Raw genomic sequence first — 19195 nt, forward strand, 5'->3', positions numbered from 1 at the left:
AGTTTCGGTTTTCGGGCGAGTGCATCCAGACGTTTCGGTTTCGGCCCAGAAGATTAATTTTGGTGCATCTCTACATCTTTCTTATGGAGTGAAACATTGCAACACTGCAGAACCGTAGTGCAGTTTTGAGCATCCTAATCTTGTATCATGTTTGTAGGAAAACCCAACCGCGACCCTGGAAGATTTGGAGAAACCTGGAGTGGACGAGGAACCTCAGCACGTTCTGCTGCGCTACGAAGATGCCTATCAGTACCAGAACATTTTTGGGCCGCTGGTCAAACTAGAGGCTGACTACGACAAGAAACTCAAAGAGTCCCAAGTATGAAAACCTTTCTGCTCTTCAACTCTATTCCTGTGTGTAGGGATGTACTGAGCCGATCTCAAGGATCGGTCTCGGGCCTGATTAAGCTTTTTTTATAACTGAAGCTATCCTTAATTTTACGCCAGCTGTCTGTAAATTGTCTGTTTGGCGGTATAGATCTTCACGTGGGTTTGCCAACCGTCATTAAAAGGAAAAAAAGACGCTCAAATGTGCATGCGCGAGGCTCGAGAACCTTCTAGCGAGTCACGCGCATGTTTGAGCATCCGTGTTTAGCATCTTTAATCTGCACTTTTGTTACTAATCACTCGAAAGTCATTTTTATCTGTTGTCAGAGTATCCGAGACGTCATTGCCTTGATATGTTGCTATGGGTTGAGTCTTGCTGCGGATTTGATTGACAGACTGGCATTCAGTCCTTTTCATTTTCTGTTTGGTTAACTTTCTAAGTGAACTAGGGAGCGCAACAGTGCCCATCCATTTTTTCAGCTGTTCTGGAAATATTTCCCCATTAATTTTCTTCAGACATAAAAACTAAAACAAAAATAGTTCTACGCCATGAACAAAATCAACCAGCTCTGAAATAAATCTTAATTTTTTTTAAATGTGTTTAAAAATACAAGTGTCAAGTGCAAATCAAAACAAAGACAAATACGCAGTCTTATGAGGAAATGAGCATCTGTGAATGATTTAATCAAATCCACAATAAGGATGCAATTTAAAACTTGACCAACCTGTTATCTCTAAGTGTATAATATGATGTGTTTGGAGGTTATTGAAAAATATTTAACAGGGCTTGAATTTTGCTGCGTGTATTGCACATAATTTTACTCATTCCTGCAGATTTCTGTCTTAGAAGGTGGGAAATTCTTTCAAACATTTATTCATTTAGCTTGTTGGTTGAATGAGGAAATTAATCCACACAGATTATCAGATCAAATCAGTAATTCGAAAACTCTGTTTAATGTAATTTCACAAACAGCCAGAGTGATTTACCGCTACCGCATCTTCGCGCTCCCTTTCAAAATGAGCACATGGCTTCACATCACCTCATCGTCTGTACAAGCGAGCTGCACGCTGCGTTAAAAGACTTAAGCCTGTTGCATCGTTACTAAAGTTTATCAAATGCACGACTTTTAAAGCATTCTGTAGTACTCGCGCGATCTCTTGAGAGATGGATCATACCCTGGAGCACACACACATAAAGCTAAACCGAGTGACCTAACTGAGTGCTTTTTCGTAGCTTATTGCGCTTAAAAGTTCAAAAACGCACAAAGTTATGTCAAAAGGCCAGTTTTGGCAAGTAGGCTATTCACATAAACGCAGTCGGTGGTGTCTTAAGTGATATTGGATTCGTGCATTAGCTCTTAATGTGACAGCAGTCTAATATATCTGCTGCTGTCAGTGTCATTAATGTCAATCAAAGAACAAAAGATAGCGAGAAGAATTAATATGTACTTAATTAAACAATGAACTACAATTTCTGTAGTATTCCTGCACCTGAATACTGTTAGACCTTCCTAAAAAACCTCAAAGAACTCTTTATTTAATTTGTAATGTTATTTTATTGTATTCATTAGTGCGTCTGCTTGTAATTACTGTATTTGTTCTTGTTTATTTTGTAAATTAAATTCAAGGTTGAAATCAAACTTCCTTGTTGCTGTGTAAACTGATTCGCGAATTACAAAATTACCCCATTGTAAAAACAGAAATGCAAAGAAATGAGCATAACTTTAGGTGTAAGAAATTTAGTTTATGATCAAATGCCTCCCCCTCACATTAAAAGAACACTAGTTAATAATAAAATAAATAACTTAAATGGACTTTATGCACAGCTGCACTACTTCCTGAACTTTAGCCAGCTCCTTTGTTTCCTGTCTGCCATTATTAGACAAACTTGATTAATCCAGGTGTGCCTGACCAACAACAATAATCAGACACACCTGGATTAATCAGTTTGTCCAATAATGGCAGACAGGAAACAAAGGAGCTGTCTAAAGTTCAGGAAGTAGTGCCGCTGTGCATAAAGTCCATTGTACATCCTCCATTGCGTAATCGCTATTTACTCGTATGGTCTGTAAACTCGTGCGTTAACAAGGCAATGACTGACGCATTTGTATTACATTCCAAAGAGCTTCAATATCAGCCCCACAGTTGAAAACGAAACCATGTCCGTACCAGCTGGGCCGGATCGGCACGGATCGGAACGGTTAGGCAACAAGAACGGTTGGCCCGACGGTGGAAAAGCGGCTCATGATTTCCGTTTCTGTGATAGCGGTGCCGACAGTGTTTGGATGATTTCTGTTAAGTATTAGTATTTTTATACTAAATTAAGCTGAAATCACACTGATTTGTGGTAGAGCTGCACGATTCTGGATTAACTGTGAATCGTGATTTTTCTTTAGTTTAAAATAGACTGCGATTCTGAACAGACAACTGAACAAAATAACATTTACTTGAGGTTCTTCTGACAAAATGTTATTTGCTGCAGACTATTTAAGTGGTTAATCGTGCAAAAGTTCATTTATTTCAGTAATTCAACTTAAAAGATGAAACTAATATATTATATAGACTCATTACATGCAAAGTGAGATATTTCAAGCCTTTATTTGTTATAATTTTGATGATTATGGCTTACAGCTTATGAAAACCTTTTCACAATATTCTAATTTTGAATTTGGGGTTTTCATAAGCTGTAAGCCATAATCATCAAAATTATAACAAATAAAGGTTTGAAATATCTCACTTTGCATGTAATGAGTCTATATAATATATTAGTTTCACCTTTTAAGTTGAATTACTGAAATAAATTAACTTTTGCACCATATTCAAATTTTTCGAGTTTCATCTGTAAATTAATTATAAAAAATATAAAAAAACGGGTTGAATGAATGATTCAATGACTCCCTCATATACTATTTGTTTTATTTGTTTTATTACTGGATGATTCAGCGTTTTTAATCAAATCTCTTGAATGAATGATTCAATGACAAATACATTTCTAACAGTCACTTGTCGCCACCTACTGGTGAATCGATGCAATCATTATTTGAAGCGCCGAGTTGCTTTTAAAAGGTGATTTACTCTATCATGATCGCTACCGTAGACATCAGTGTTTTTTTATTATATTTTTTTATCTACTGTGATGATTTGAATATTTGCAACAGAGAGATAACGAAACTGTGTGGTTGAAAATACAGGTTTGTGAAGCGGTTTCATAAATGATCCAGAGATTTTGGATCTGAATATTGCGGTGTGATTTTTGTCAAAGGTTTAATAGACCACAGAATCTTTTAACGATTAATCGTGCAGCTCTAATTTGTGTCTTGTGCAGAGGCATATATCATCTCTCTACATCCGAGTTCATATGTCTGTCTTGAAACGTTATGCATCATTGCGTTATTGCACATTATTACTACAAAAAAAAAAATGATGTTGAGAAAATGGATGGGATTTTTATTTCTGGAACAAGAATATTGCACTTTTTTGCATGAAAAAAAAGCGATAGATGGACGTTCAGATGTTTTTGAGTGATCTTTCCTTGTACATGAGTTTCTTTTCTTTCTGGTTAAGAGAGGTTGTTTATAAGTGGGATAAATCTAATGTGTTGAAACATTTAGTTTTTATTCTGCTGCTAATGTTTTCTCTTTGCTTGTCTCCTGTCTTTGTACTGCAGACTCAAGACAATATAACTGTGAGGTGGGATTTGGGACTGAATAAAAAGCGGATAGCTTATTTCACTCTGCCCAAGACGGATTCAGGTGGTAATATTCACTTTCAACATCTTCTGTGTCTACCAGTGGTTCATATCCATCCCATCCCTAACACCGTGTCCCATGCATCCCTCATCGATGTGTGCACGGACATGTGTGTGTGTGTGCGCGCGTGCATGTTGCTGTAGTGTGTATGCGATGGATATATAGCTCTATTATTGTTATTAGAACATAAATCCAGAAGATGTGGTTTATCTGACACTGTTTTCTCTGTGGTGGTGATTTTGATCAGACATGCGACTGATGCAAGGAGACGAGATCTGTCTGCGCTATAAAGGAGACTTGGCTCCTCTCTGGAAAGGAATCGGACACGTTATCAAAGTCCCGGACAGCATCCTTTCAACAAAGATTATCCAACTGGCTGCTGCACAATGACAACTATTGTTATCAACTTCTATTATGTTTTGATATTGCACACATTGCTCATACGTAGGATTAATGATTTGACAAGCAACCACCCAGAGCACTCTTATCAACTGCATAGGGTGTCATTTTTTGATGTATCAGATTTTGGTGAAATCCATTACAAATTTCCCTATAGAGACAGAGCGTGACGCGTCATAATCTGAAGGCCTCGCCCACCGGGCGGGAAAGCAACCCAAAAAATGTGCGTTTAAGGACTTAAAAGTGGACACAGGCTGGAACGAATGGGTAAATTGTGGGATCCTGACACTAAGTATGCACTAAAAACACAGTTACGTGTGCAGTAAGTTAAACATTATGTCACTGGTGAGTCAAATATCCAAATATCAGTTTTATATATTATAAGTCTGTAAGATAAGCTGCACACGTAACTGCGTTTTTAGTGCATACTGAGTGTCAGGATCCCACAATTTACCCATTCGTTCCAGCCTGTGTCCACTTTTAAGTCCTTAAACGCAAATTTTTTGGGGTCGACAGCTTATAAAAACTTATTTCTGGGTTCTTTAGCTTGTTTGCTGTACACCTCGTCACACAGCAGCTTTTAGGCATTTTTCTGTCTTTAGTTAGAAGCAAGAAATGACAAGGAGGAGCCTCTCGCAATGCAAAGTCAATGGAGACGGTGGATTTTTTTTTTTTTTGTGGGCGTGGCCTAAATACACTCTGTCTCTATCAGGGACAATAAAGTATATTTCAAAGCAGCATAATGGAAACCACTCAGTAAATTCTAACAACTGCATAGCAAAATTCTCAAAACACGCTGGCATCGTGACAGTTTCACAAACACCTAACCCTTTTTTTATCTGCAAAAAAATCACTGTTTTGATTTACAAGCACCAAAGTGTCATACGGTTGATTCTTTAACCGAGATTGTCAGATTATGGAGATGAGATTGCCATCGAGCTGCGCAGCAGTGCAGGTGCTCCTGTGGAGGTGCCGCACAACTTCCAGGTGGACTTCGTCTGGAAGTCGACATCTTTTGACCGGTTAGTCCCACTATCACGGTTTAACACTTTCACCAGTTCATTAAGTCGTTTACATTTGTTTTGTTGCATTTATACAGTGCACTTTTATGTAGATGATATTATGAAGAGCGAACTGGTTTTATCCACGCAACAGTTATTTTAGTGTCATTGAGATACTATTTTAATTTTATATTTTTAATTTGGTTTAATTTGAATATTTTCCATTTTTATTTTCATTTTAAAGTTTTAAGTTGGTTAAATTTTTTTTTAATGTGTCTACATTTTATTTGTTACTTTAGTACAGCCAAGTTTTTATACTTCACATAAAAAAAATATTTATTTTTTAGTTTAGTTAACTATAATAATAATCAAATTTATTTATATGGCACTTTTTAGGTGTAAAATGCAGTTCAAAGTGCTTTACATAAAAATGATATAGCCATATCAACAGCAACATCACATTCAATAAAAACATGTGCATCAAACTTTGAAAAAAATTAAATGCAACACAAGTATAAAATACTAAAATATGAAGGACAAACATAAAAGTAATCAGCTACAACACATCTAATAGAAAATGCTAAAACGTATAGGAGTAGATTTATTATAAGCATAATTCAGAGTAATTATATGTAATTCAAAGTAAAAAGATTTGTATTTTTAAGTTGTTAAAATTGCATTTGGCAATCACTTATGATCTTTTGGACAGAAAGCTTGAGTCTTCATTTATTGTAATCGCATGCCAGGGTTATTATATAGTATTATAAAATACTGAGTGCACTAGATATTAAGTAATAAATGCCAGAGTAAATAGATACATTTTTTACTTTCTTTTAAAAATACTGAGTGTACTAACTTCCCTAATATCTATTTTATAATACTATAATAACCCTGGCATGCGATTACAATAAATGGAGACTCAAGCTTTCTGTCCAAAAGATCATAAGTGATTGCCAAATGCAATTTTAACAACTTAAAGGTACAATATGTAAGATTTTTGTAATAAAATATCCAAAAATCACTTGCACAGTGTGATATATCTCCTGCAGATGTGTACTTACAATATCCCAAAAGTTCCCAAAGATTTTTAATTTCAGAGAATTTCCCATTTTAAATAATAGCTCGTTATTGTTCATTGTCGCCTGTCAATGACGTAATATCCGCGTAAAAAATTACATATTGTATCTTTAAGTTTAGTCTTTTTCACAAAACGTTATCGTATGACTACTAGATGCATATATCATGCATGAGTCTTATGGGGTCCTTGTATAATATTTTTATGGATCTTTTGTATCTTTAAAAAAAAAAAAGTAAGCTTGATAAAGTCCTGATTATTTGTAATTGTATGTGGGAAAACGGTTTAATTTTCAGATGAACTATTACTTAAAGTGGTCTAATAATCTGTGAACCTAGTGTACACGAAGTTGAGCTTTTTGTTTATCATGTCCTGAAGAATGCAGAGCGCCCTGAAGACGTTTGCTGTGGATGAGACGTCTGTGTCCGGCTACATCTACCACAAGCTGCTGGGTCATGAGGTGGAGGACGTTATCATCAAATGCCAGCTTCCTAAACGCTTCACTGCGCAGGGCCTGCCAGACCTCAACCACTCGCAGGTACAGAGCTTCCCAAACTCTCATTCGGCACTTTGACTACAAGCTTCTGAAACTCCAGATGTTTTGGCACAATATAGACCTTCTGTAGCTCCGCCCCTTTTCAGCGCTGCGCTCGTTGTCTTTTGTCTTCCGGTCTGTATTTTCACAGCGATCTTGCATATTTATAAAATGAACGGCTTGTTTTAAAATCTTCCCGGTCTACTGACATTTGTTAAGACATCTGCTTTAAACATTACAATCCTCATGATAACTTTGGTTAACTTTACATTAAGTAAATCCACTTCAAAAGCTAATTACTCATGGACAGCGATGCCATAGAAATATACAGAGCGAGCGCAGAAACGGAAGTTCAAAGACAATACTCTAAAGATGGCGGCGCGCTTGTTTCTCTGCCGCATAATAAGGTCTATAGGCATATGAAGACGGTCAATTTGTAAAGAAAGACCACGCGCTTGCGCACATATATATTCAAATGCACATACCTATAGAGTAGACTAAACACTTAATATGAATGCGCACGCCGTCACAGTTTATTCACGTTTTTTAAGTTTACACGGAGATGATAGTTTTTCAAAACTTGCACCTTGGAACCTTTTTAAAAATGTGCGTTCTCGAGCCGCCAAACACCATTATCATGCAAATGAACATCCAGAACACATTAAAAGTTTTCTGCTTTCAGTTAAAACGGTGTCGTATAAGCGGCCCCTAAGTTAATAACTAATGATCTTTGCTACGGAAGTGAAACAATCAAAAACTAACTTTAGCTGGACAATAACTTTATTCTAGAGCTGCTGTAAAGCCAAAACAATCTCTGTGACTTTAATTTTCTATTATCACTGTAAAGCTGAGTTTGAAACAATCTATATTGTTAAAAGCTCTATATACGGGTGAAACTTGAACAATTTGAATATGGTTCAAAAGTTCATTTCAGTAATTCAACTCAAAAGGTGAAACTAATATATTATATAGACTCATTACATGCAAAGTGAGACATTTCAAGCCTTTATTTGTTATAATTTTGATGATTATGAGCTTACAGCTTATGACCCCAAATTCAAAATTAGAATATTGTGAAAAGGTTTTCATTATAAGCCATAATCATCAAAATTATAGCAAATACAGGCTTGAAATATCTCACTTTGCATGTAATGAGTCTATATAATTTATTAGTTTCACCTTTTTAATTGAATTACTGAAATAAATTATCTTTTGCACCACATTTTTCGAGTTTCACCTGTAAATGAAAGTGACTTGACTTGACTTCTGGCACATTATAGGTTTATGCTGTGAAGACGGTTCTGCAGCGACCCCTCAGTCTGATCCAGGGGCCTCCAGGAACCGGCAAGACTGTCACCTCTGCCACTATCGTCTACCATCTGGCCAGACAGGGCAACGGGTAAGACACAAAAATGTCAAAGCCCTGGAAAGTTTTTGAAAATGGTCATGCATAGATACAGGTTTCTGTAAAAAAAAGTCCATATTATTCTCTCCGGTCCACTAATGTGTTATATCGCCAACACTTCCGGTTGAAAAAATGCTTTTTTGCATAGTTGTGTTTGACACATGAAAACGGCAACAAGATGTAACCTTGCTCTCACTTGAAATGTGTCCCCACATCCTTGAGTTTGAGGGTGTTGGACCTGGAAAGTCCTTGTAAGGTCCTTGAATGTGAAGTTAGCCAAGGTGTGGGAAACCCTGATCTTCTAATAGTAATGCTAGACATAAACGCCTCGGTGTATTTCCAGTTTGTTATACAATTTCAAAATGAAATGGGAGTTAATTAGGACAATACTAAAGCTGGAAATAATGTATTTGAGATTTTTCTGCTAAAAATTGAGATTGCGATTTAAAATATGAATTATTTCCTCATTATTGGTAACACTTTACAATAAGGTTTGTTTGTTTACATTAGTTAACATTAACTAATAATGAATTACACTTATACAGCATTTATTAATCTTTGTGAAGGTTAATTTCAACATTTGCTAATACTTTATTAAAATCTTGTTAACATTAGTTAATGCTCTGTGAACTAACAATTATGTATTTTTATTAACCAACATTAACCATGTTTAACAAATACAGTAACAACTGGATTGCTCATGTTAGTTCATGTTATTAATACATTAACTAATGAACCTTATTGTAAAGTGTTACCTCATTATTTTTATTGTTAGCACTTTTCAATAAGGTCTCATTAGTTAGTTATTTAATGCGCTAACTAACAATGAGTAATACATTTGTTACAGTATTTATTAACATTAATAAATAAAAATACAACTATACGTTGTTATTCTTGTTAGCTCAGGTCCGTCCAATAAATATTTACAGAAACAACTTGTGATTTTAATAATATATTAGTAAATGTTGAAATTGACATCAACTCATTTTAAAGTCCCCCTGTGGTGAAAATCCAGCTTTTAATGTTGTTTATGTGTCTTTGTGGTGTTTTTAATATGCTTTAAACCATGTGCAAATTCATAAGTCGACAGCATTACTGAGTATTTTCTCCTTAAAACTGAAGTGAACCAAAGACAGTCTCAAAAACACGGTTTGAAATCGCCCTTGTTCTTTACGTCACGAATATGTTGTAACCGATCACATCAACATGTGGGCGGGCTTTAGAGAAGCCAAGTTATACCGGTATATTTATCTGTTGATATGAAAAATCAGGTACATTTAACAGCATAGCAGGTGAATTATGTATATGATGTACAGATGAAACTTAAAAAATGTGAATATGGTGCAAAAGTTCATTTATTTCAGTAATTCAGCTTAAAATGTGAAACTAATATATCATATAGACTCATTACATGCAAAGTGAGATATTTCAAGCCTTTATTTGTTATAATTTTGATGATTATGGCTTACAGCTTATGAAAACCTTTTCACAATATTCTAATTTTGAATTTGGGGTTTTCATAAACTGTAAGCTCATAATCATCAAAATTATAAAAAATAAAGGCTTGAAATATCTCACTTTGCATGTAATGAGTCTATATGATATATTAGTTTCACATTTTAAGCTGAATTACTGAAATAAATGAACTTTTGCATGATATTGTAAAAAAAAATCTGTATATTACAATGAACTATATAAGCCTTTCTCCACTGATGTTCTGTGATGTTCAAAATGTTTCTAAGGATGCTGATTTTTAGAAGGCAGCCGTCTGAGTCTCAGATGGCGAACGGGAACATGGTTTGTGTAACGTAGTCAAGCCTAAGGCTTATCATATCTTATTACCGTTTTGTGTCAGACATAGAGAGCCCATTCTGATACATCAACTTGTTGACGAGCCTGTATAACTCGCTCTTCCACTTCCTATGAATCAGTTTCTGGTTCCAACATTTATGGTTGAATGAAACCAGTATTTCCGCTTGACGCTTAATAAGTGGATCTCTGAGGTGCTGCGAGTGAGCGGAGGCGGGCCTAATCTGCATGTTCATGGATCCGTGTAAACTAAACAAGGCAAGGGTGTAGAATTATATTCAAGCTATTTTAGGGAATACGTTTATTTTCACAGGAAAAAATTTAATTTTGGTGATCAAAGAAAGATGAGTTTTAAGGGATACAATTATTGGCTACAGTGTGTCTTTTTTAATAAATGCTTTAGAAGTATTTTTTTTTTTTTTTCAAGTTAACAAATGGAACCTTATTGTAAAGTATAAGAATATACTTATAAAGTATAGGTAATAAACCTATTACAAAAAATGTTTTAAATTAAAACAATTTAGCATTATTTCACTGTAAAATAACAACATTGGCTATTTAAAAAAAAAAAAAATCCTTTTTTTGCATTACTTTAAAATTACAATAATAATATTTATAGTATACATCTCAGTTTCTTAATTTTCAAACATTAAACCATCAAACCTTTATTTTGACGGAAAACAGCAGGGAGCCTTTGAAGCTTCTCTTTTGTTAATAAACACTTCTCATTACAAGTTTGGGAAGATGGTTGGTCCATAATGCATTCCCAAATGAAAGTTAAAGCATCTCAAGCCACTCTAAGCCATATCACGATTACGGTTTTATTTCAAGTTAATATTTATATTAAATCAGAATCGTAGCGATGCGATTGTCTACTAGTAGTAGTACTACTAACTTTCTACTAAAGAAAAGTTGTATTATATAATTGTATGCATATTTGATATCAACTCTGCTTTTCTGTTTTGTTTTTTGTGTGTGTGTGTGTGGTGATTTAGTCCCGTGCTGGTGTGTGCTCCGAGTAACATCGCAGTGGACCAGCTAACAGAGAAGATCCATCAGACGGGACTGAAGGTGGTTCGTCTGTGCGCTAAGAGTCGTGAGGCCATCGATTCACCGGTGTCTTTCCTGGCTCTGCACAACCAGATCCGCAACATGGACAGGTACAGACATCTCTGTTCTCACTGAGTTCAAGATTTAAAAATGCATTATCGGACCTTTTATTTGTTTGTGCTGTAAGTGGTTTAAGGCTGGCACATTACTATTACCGTATTTTCCGGACTATAAGTCGCTCCGGAGTATAAGTCGCATCAGTCAAAAACTGCGTCATGAAGAGGAAAAAAACATATATAAGTTGCATTTATTTAGAAATGTATTTCACAAAATCCAAGACCAAGAATAGACATTTAATCTGGAAAGGCAAGTTATTCAGCTCCACAACAGCACACAGAACAACAGCTGAATAGTGTCCGGTGTGTTAACGTAACTCAGGGTTTCCCGCAGCACTTTGGAACTAAGGCGTCCGTCATAGCAACACACGCCTGCCGCCTTAACTACGTCGTCAACTAAATGTATATGAGCGATATCCGCCGTGTTACTCTGTCCTGTTTAGAGCTTAGATTCTCCCGAGCCCGATATTTCTAGGGCTGTAATCTCCCAGTCGATTAGTCGATTGTTGGTCGATACGTTCTGGCTCGGCCAAAATTCTGATTGGTCGATTTTTTTGGCGCGTTCATTTCATCAGTTTTCCCGCGTTCGTTTCATCAGTTTTCCCGCGTTCGTTTCATCAGTTTTCCCGCGTTCGTTTCATCAGTTTTCCTGCGTTCGTTTCATCAGTTTTGCCGCGTTCGTTTCATCAGTTTTGCCGCGTTCGTTTCATCAGTTTTGCCGCGTTTGTTTTATCAGGTGGAAAGCACTAATTGCTAATGGGGGTGTTTTCAGAGCACTCCTGTTCCACAGGTAACAGTCTGTCTTCAGAACACCCCCCTTGTTTTCACTTCTTTTGGATTAGCCCAACCACCGGAGAAGAGAGACAGATTGAAGAAAGTAGGCTATAGAAGGTTTGCTGAATATTATTTATTTAATTGTGAGAGCGTTTAATTCATAATCAACAAAGACATCGGCAGTGTGGCAGCATTTTTTTTTTTTTTTTTTTTATAGAAAACGGGAAAAAATTATTGTAGCCTAATGCGCAATGCGCTGTGCCACTGTTTGTATTAGTTTTGAGCCTATGCTTTATTTTCAGTTATGCACTTTATTTCGTTTTTGCTCTTGATCTGGTTTGTTTAATAAATATTATTTTTTATTAAAATGGACGACGTGCCTTTTGTGTTTAAGAGTAAAGCTTTAAGTTAATAGTCTAGAATTCGTGTCTCAGCCGCGAAGCTGCGCTCCTGTGTTCAGCCTCACTCTGCGAGCTGTCAGTTATTATAATACATATGATAAAAACAATTGTCTAAATTATGTTGCATATTCCTCAAAAGTTCCTGTGATGATATCACTAGTTGACAACAGTAGCCTACTATTTTCGGAAATCATAGGCTATGATATTGCGCAGGTGCACGTGATGCAACGCTGTCAGAGCCGACATACTCGTGTGTCAGACTCATTTCAGTGCAAAATAATTCGGTCAAAAACTATTTAATATACTGCAAATAGCCTACTATTTTTTATGTTTATTTATAATTCATTTAGGTGGACAACAAGGCTACCAAGTACTGCGCACAGTGCGCAGCTAATTAATGTAACGTTTTTTTTCCTAACGTAATTTTTAGTCGATTTTTAGTCGAAAATTTTAGGACTTCAGTCGACCAAGATTTCCTTTGGTTGATTACAGCCCTAGATATTTCCCCGCCGCTATCCTCGGGCCGGACCCGTGATCTAGAGACGTGCGGCGCGGGACTAGATGTGATGGCCGAGTGCGAGCGCGGGCGATAGCCTAATGCACTCACTATGTGTGTGCGGCTGCGGGAGAATAAAACGATTAAATAGAAATATCTATGAATGAAACATATAAAAACGAATTAATTGTTATTCATCTGTTGCAGAAAAGCAACAAGAACAACTAAAACAAAATAGAAACGATTTACAGGCCAGAGTTTTATTTGTAACATGTTTGCAGCGTTGAGCGATGTAGCCAATCACAGACGATGTTGATTTCTTGAACGCAATGGCCAATCAGAAGCATTTAATCCTCACCGCTCAAAACTGACTTTTTGTTCAGTGCTGAATTCTGCATGCTGGCAAATCCTCTGATTATAAAAGATATTATGAAAGATTCATTATGCAGTCAGCTTCATTGATAATAACAGAGATGTATGAGATCGCGATGAACTGATGTCAGCTTTTTAGGAATTATTAAGGGAGCGCGCATTCAGTCATGGCAAACCATGCACGCCGCTGCTTGCTTTTATGTTAAATTAACAGTGGATTGTGAATGTTAATGCTTTAATAACAAATTATTTATCAGGAGCATTTATGCTGATGTGTATGGTGGTGACACGTAGGCTAACACAAAGTTAAGTTACACAAAGTTACGTTACATCTTAAAAAACATATACCTGGGAGGCTGAATAGGCTAAACTAACATTAGCCAGCGAGTCCAACAAGTTACCGGTCAGCAAGTTCACCAAGCTCCCGATCTCACTCGACAACACTGAATACATCGAGTTCTTCATCCTCGGTGTCGCTTCTGAACAACTCCGCTAACTAGAGCGCCCTCTCGCATGAATAAATTTTCTCTGTATGAATTAATTTTGATATATAAGTCGCACCTGATTATAAGTCGCAGGACCAGCCAAACTATAAAAAAAGTGTGACTTATAGTCCGGAAAATACGGTATTATTGCTCAGATTTAGTGTTTTTCAAAATCTACAACCCTTAACCCAGCAATGACCATTTCAGTTTGAATGCTGCATATGTAGATGTTAGACAATGTGTCAGAGATCTTAAGAGTATTAATGTTTGCCTGTCATTTCTACAGCATGCCAGAGTTGCAGAAACTGCAGCAGCTGAAGGACGAAACTGGCGAGCTGTCGTCTTCTGATGAGAAACGTTACCGAGCTCTCAAACGAACCGCAGAGAGAGAGCTGCTCATGGTACCTGTCTGACTTCACTTTAAAACACTGATAGACATAAATGCTGGAATATTTCACAGTGAAATTGAGCGTTTCTAGAGTCTGAAGTGGATTGTTCAGTGCTTTATATTAATGCTGCAGGCAGTGGAAAACAATAATGCATGTTTTTGTGTGGGGCTGCAGTTAATCATGCACTAGGGGTGTAACGATACACAAAAATGACAGTTCGGTATGCATGTTGGTTTTGAAGTCACGGTTTGGTTTGTTTACAGTACAGCAGAGGGAAAAACACAACATAAAAACAGAATTTTTTAAAAAAAAAAAATCATTAAAGAGCTTTTCTGAACTTTAAATCTTCCGCAACACTCTTCATATTGCATTTTATGCAGTTATTGAGCTACCATTCTTTTGTGCAGAGACTGTCAGGCCAGGCCCTTAGGCAAAATGGAAATACTTGCATGAATTCCTAACATTTACAAATAAGGATACAACCATAAGATGTAAGTTATGTGCCGAGGAAAACAAATACATTAAAAATAGCATGCATATCTGACAGGGGGCATGCCGCTGTATTTGTTTGAGTTAGTTTGAAGTGTGTAATATAAAGCACGTTTGCAAGAATATATATGTTTAGAACAACGTGGATAATGCACTTTTCCCTCCCGTTATTTTGTCAGATGCGTTTGCAAAAGTTCAGCACATGCAGTCGTTAAAACAATGCTGCAATTATTCAGGACACATGCGTGCCGAATTTACCGTTACACCTCCTAACATGACCCATCAGCTAACCCCGTGATAGAGGCTTGCAAACATCTCATTCTCTCTTCTTTCTCAGAACGCAGATGTGATCTGTTGCACATGTGTGGGTGCGGGTGACCCTCGCCTGGCAAAGATGCAGTTCCGGTCCATTCTCATCGATGAAAGCACCCAGGCCACGGAGCCCGAGTGCATGGTGCCCGTGGTGCTCGGGGCCAAACAGGTGATTTTCAGTTAATAATTAAAAATATCAATACAAAAAAAAAAAGGTTGCAAACATTATAAACATGCTTTTTAGTTTCCCCTTAATCCACAACATAATAACAAACACAACACGCATGTAGAAAACGTGCTACGCAAATAAACTTGATGTGCCTTACTTTGCCTATCAAGCACAATTTGAATGTGTAGAGAGACAAAAACTGAAACCTATGAGATAAAACATTTCTGTACAAATGCACAGACCAGTCATTTTTAATTTGCCAACAATGGACTTGTTGGAAGTAGTGGGAAGTTCGGATCATTTTACTGACTTGGATCTTTGAAGCTCGTTCATCAAAATGAACGAATCTTTTTTCGAGTCATTTCAGCAGAATGTATTTTAAAAGTTACATATTAGCCAAATTCCCCAAACGCATCAAATGTTGATCGCATTTAGAATAAGAAAAAAATTGCAATGCAAGGAAAAGACCAAATTATGAGAAACAGAAACCATTAATTAATTTATATTTGTCTTCGTGTCAGTTCGTTCATCCCGTGTGACATCCTCATAAACTGAGCTTTGCAGTAATTTACTTCACCTCCCGATCTAAAGGGACTTTTCACCCGTGGGAACATTAATCTTTATTGAAAGTGGGTCATATATGTAGTCGAAATTTTAACAAAAACCTTCTGGACCGAGGAAACACAGAAAGTAACTTTAGTGTGCATTTGTATGAAAGACGACAACTCCCACAATGCACGCAAAATGACGATTTTTACATCATTATAAGCAGGAACTGCAACACTGAAATCCTTATTTCTCCCGTCTCAGGGGAAAATAAGGGAATAATTGCACGGCCATTCAAAAATATGACTGGGTTTCTAACTATACAAAGCTTAATGCAAACGTGTCCCTTTAAAGATTCATTCAAAATGAACGAATCGATCATTAATTATCTCATATACAGTGTTTTTCTACTGTACCACATTAAAGGATGGGATTATAGGGATTAAAAGTGGGCAAAAGGTGGAAATTAATGTGTGTGCACCTTACCTGCCTAATGTTAATTTCATTGTGCTAGGTTTCAGCATTTTTTACTTTTATTATATTCCAGATAATATGCTACTTTCTTTATGTATACAATAATTTGTATTATATAATTTATGTATACACTCTTGTATGCAAGTGTATATTTTCTCTAGTAGTGACTGTACTGTGCTCTCTCTTTGACAGCTGATTCTGGTGGGTGACCACTGTCAGTTGGGTCCCGTGGTCATGTGCAAGAAGGCGGCTAAAGCAGGTCTTTCTCAGTCTCTGTTTGAGAGGCTGGTGGTCCTGGGCATCAGACCCATCCGTCTGCAGGTGCAGTACCGCATGCACCCGGCACTCAGCGCTTTCCCTTCAAACATCTTCTATGAGGGTTCTCTGCAGAACGGGGTCACTGCCGGTACGTTATTCCCGTTTTATATATAGTTCACGGACGGTTGATTTTAGATTGGCCAGATAGATTTGTTTTGTTATAGACTACGGCTCACAATTAAGATATTTTTTAAATGTATTTTTTGATAGAAGTCTCTTCTGCGCACCAAAGATGCATTTATTAGATCAAAAATACAGTAAAAACATTAATATTGTGAAATATATTACAATAGAAAACAACTTTTATTTTGTAATAATATTTTAAAATGTTATTTATTCATTTGATACAAAGCATCATTACTCCAGTCTTCACTGTTACATGATCTTCCAGAAATCATTCTAATATACTGATGGTGCTCAATTATTATCAGTGTTGAAAACAAGTTTTCCTGCTTAATATTTTTGTGGAAACGTGAATTTAAAATAAAATAAATTCCCCAGGATTTTTTGACAACGTTTCTCTGACTAGGATTCTAAAAACAAAGTTTACTTTTGTAAAAAAAAAAAAATCGTTTTTATAACATTTGACATTAATATAAAAACAAATAAATGTAATAAAAGTATTAATTCAATTAAGGTATTACTAAATTACATTTTTAAATGTATTAAAATAGAAAAGTTATTTTAAATTGTAATAGTTCACAATAGTTACAGTATTTTTGTACATTTATTTTATCAAATAAAGCAGAAGATACTTCTTTCAAAAACATTTCTGAAGAAAAAACATTATTCCTAACTTTTGACCGGTATAATATTGAAACAGAAAGTGTTTGTGTCGCCACATTAATAATGTTCTGTTTCTCTTCAGCTGATCGCATCAAGAAAGGCTTTGACTTCCAGTGGCCTCAGCCGGATAAGCCCATGTTTTTCTACGTGACTCAGGGTCAGGAGGAGATCGCAAGCTCTGGCACCTCCTATCTCAACAGGTACATTTGCATGTGATCCCGCTCTCAAAAGACATGCACCACGAATATCTGATGCACATTGCACACAAAAAATGCCAAGAGCTTTCTCAAAACAGCAAGACTTTATGCCTTTTCTGGAGGTGAGGGTCTAGTCACTGGTCACATTTGGCTAAGTTTGCAAGTTTCATCATAGAATATTTCCATTAAATAAACAATACATCTCCTGGCTTGCTCACTGGGGGATTTAATCATTATGTGTTGACCTTATAACAGTTCCTGTTTAAATTACTTAAGAGGAGGACGATATGAAAAATCTTTATCCCAATATAATTTTCAACCTCAGTAGTAATTCTGTCTAAAATCAGAGACACTTCGGCTGCGTTAACACTTGGCATTAACATGCGACCTGTATCCGGATGTTGTCCACATACATATTGAAAAGACGAGTGTAAACGCGCCTCTGAAGGGAATGTTATCCGATCAGCGTGTCCAGGTTCGGAGGTAGTCGAGCTCGCTTTGTGATCGTAATGTAGACGCAATCCATCCATCGTGTTTGCGTTCACAGGTGGAGGACACGCGCACACACACACACACACACACACACACACACACACACACACGAATCCCCACTGTCATTATTCCTCCTCCTCTCTCCAGGAATTGCTGCACGTAGCTGTGTGGTTTTACGATTGTAGAGTGCGAAGTACATAGCAAATATACTAAAAAATATTTCTGAAAGTTGCAGAACCATTCATTTTCTGTAAAGAACGCATTTTTTACCCAGCACACCTGGCAACGTTCTCGGACCCATACGTTTCTCTGTACCGTTTACATTACGGCATCTATCCACATTATTAAAAGGCTACTTGCAGCCTCCGAGATTTGTAAAATGTTTTTAAAAAGAAAACCCAACACTTCCGGTCGGCTTTGCACCGGAGTCTTTTTTTTTCTTTTCTTTTTTTTCGCGGGAATGCGAGATCCGATCGGTTATCCAGATACAGAACCCACTTGATGTGGACAGGTGTAAACCCACGGTGTTCTGATTGGCTTATGATCCGATCTGCTTGTTAATGCCAAGTGTAAACGCAGCCTTCAAACTGACTTTTTTTAATATGCCAATTAGTTGGCTGCTTCCTGTAAAAATGTGCAGCTCTTAGCCAGAAACAAATGCAAAGCAGAACAGATTTTATGTTGCTGAAGTCTGGTTACATCATGTGACTACTACTGGAATAACAGAAACCTTTGAAAATTCATTAGCTCGTTCATAAACGCTCATTACCAGCATTAGATAAAGCTCATTCAAAGGGCCGATCTGATAAAATCATGTCTCTGTTTTCAGGACTGAAGCTGCTAATGTGGAAAAGATCACCACCCGTCTGCTGAAGGCCGGAGCCAAACCTGACCAGATTGGCATTATCACACCGTACGAGGGCCAGCGCTCTTACCTGGTGCAGTACATGCAGTTCAGCGGCTCACTGCACACCAAACTCTACCAGGTACAAAGTCAAAACCGCTTTTAAACATGCTTGTGGATAGCTT

General features: G+C 36.8%; 1 protein-coding gene across 2 annotated transcripts in view; it reads left to right on the plus strand.

Moving 5' to 3' along the window:
- upf1 (UPF1 RNA helicase and ATPase) overlaps positions 1–19195 on the plus strand; it is a 44948-nt gene that overhangs the window by 10816 nt on the left and 14937 nt on the right. Inside the window, exons 6-17 of one of the 2 annotated variants that reach the window (XM_079612894.1) lie at positions 158–319; positions 3995–4082; positions 4324–4422; positions 5389–5497; positions 6930–7089; positions 8367–8485; positions 11296–11460; positions 14281–14395; positions 15210–15353; positions 16566–16779; positions 17560–17677; positions 18996–19152. In XM_079612894.1, the coding sequence (XP_079469020.1) occupies positions 158–319; positions 3995–4082; positions 4324–4422; positions 5389–5497; positions 6930–7089; positions 8367–8485; positions 11296–11460; positions 14281–14395; positions 15210–15353; positions 16566–16779; positions 17560–17677; positions 18996–19152 (1650 nt within the window). Of the gene's footprint in view, positions 1–157; positions 320–3994; positions 4083–4323; positions 4441–5388; positions 5498–6929; positions 7090–8366; positions 8486–11295; positions 11461–14280; positions 14396–15209; positions 15354–16565; positions 16780–17559; positions 17678–18995; positions 19153–19195 lie in introns of both variants that reach the window. The other variant, XM_079612893.1, reaches the window with a different exon arrangement.

This window comes from Phoxinus phoxinus (genome assembly GCF_949152265.1).
Source record: "Phoxinus phoxinus genome assembly, chromosome: 5".
In the NCBI taxonomy this organism is placed as follows: domain Eukaryota; kingdom Metazoa; phylum Chordata; class Actinopteri; order Cypriniformes; family Leuciscidae; genus Phoxinus; species Phoxinus phoxinus.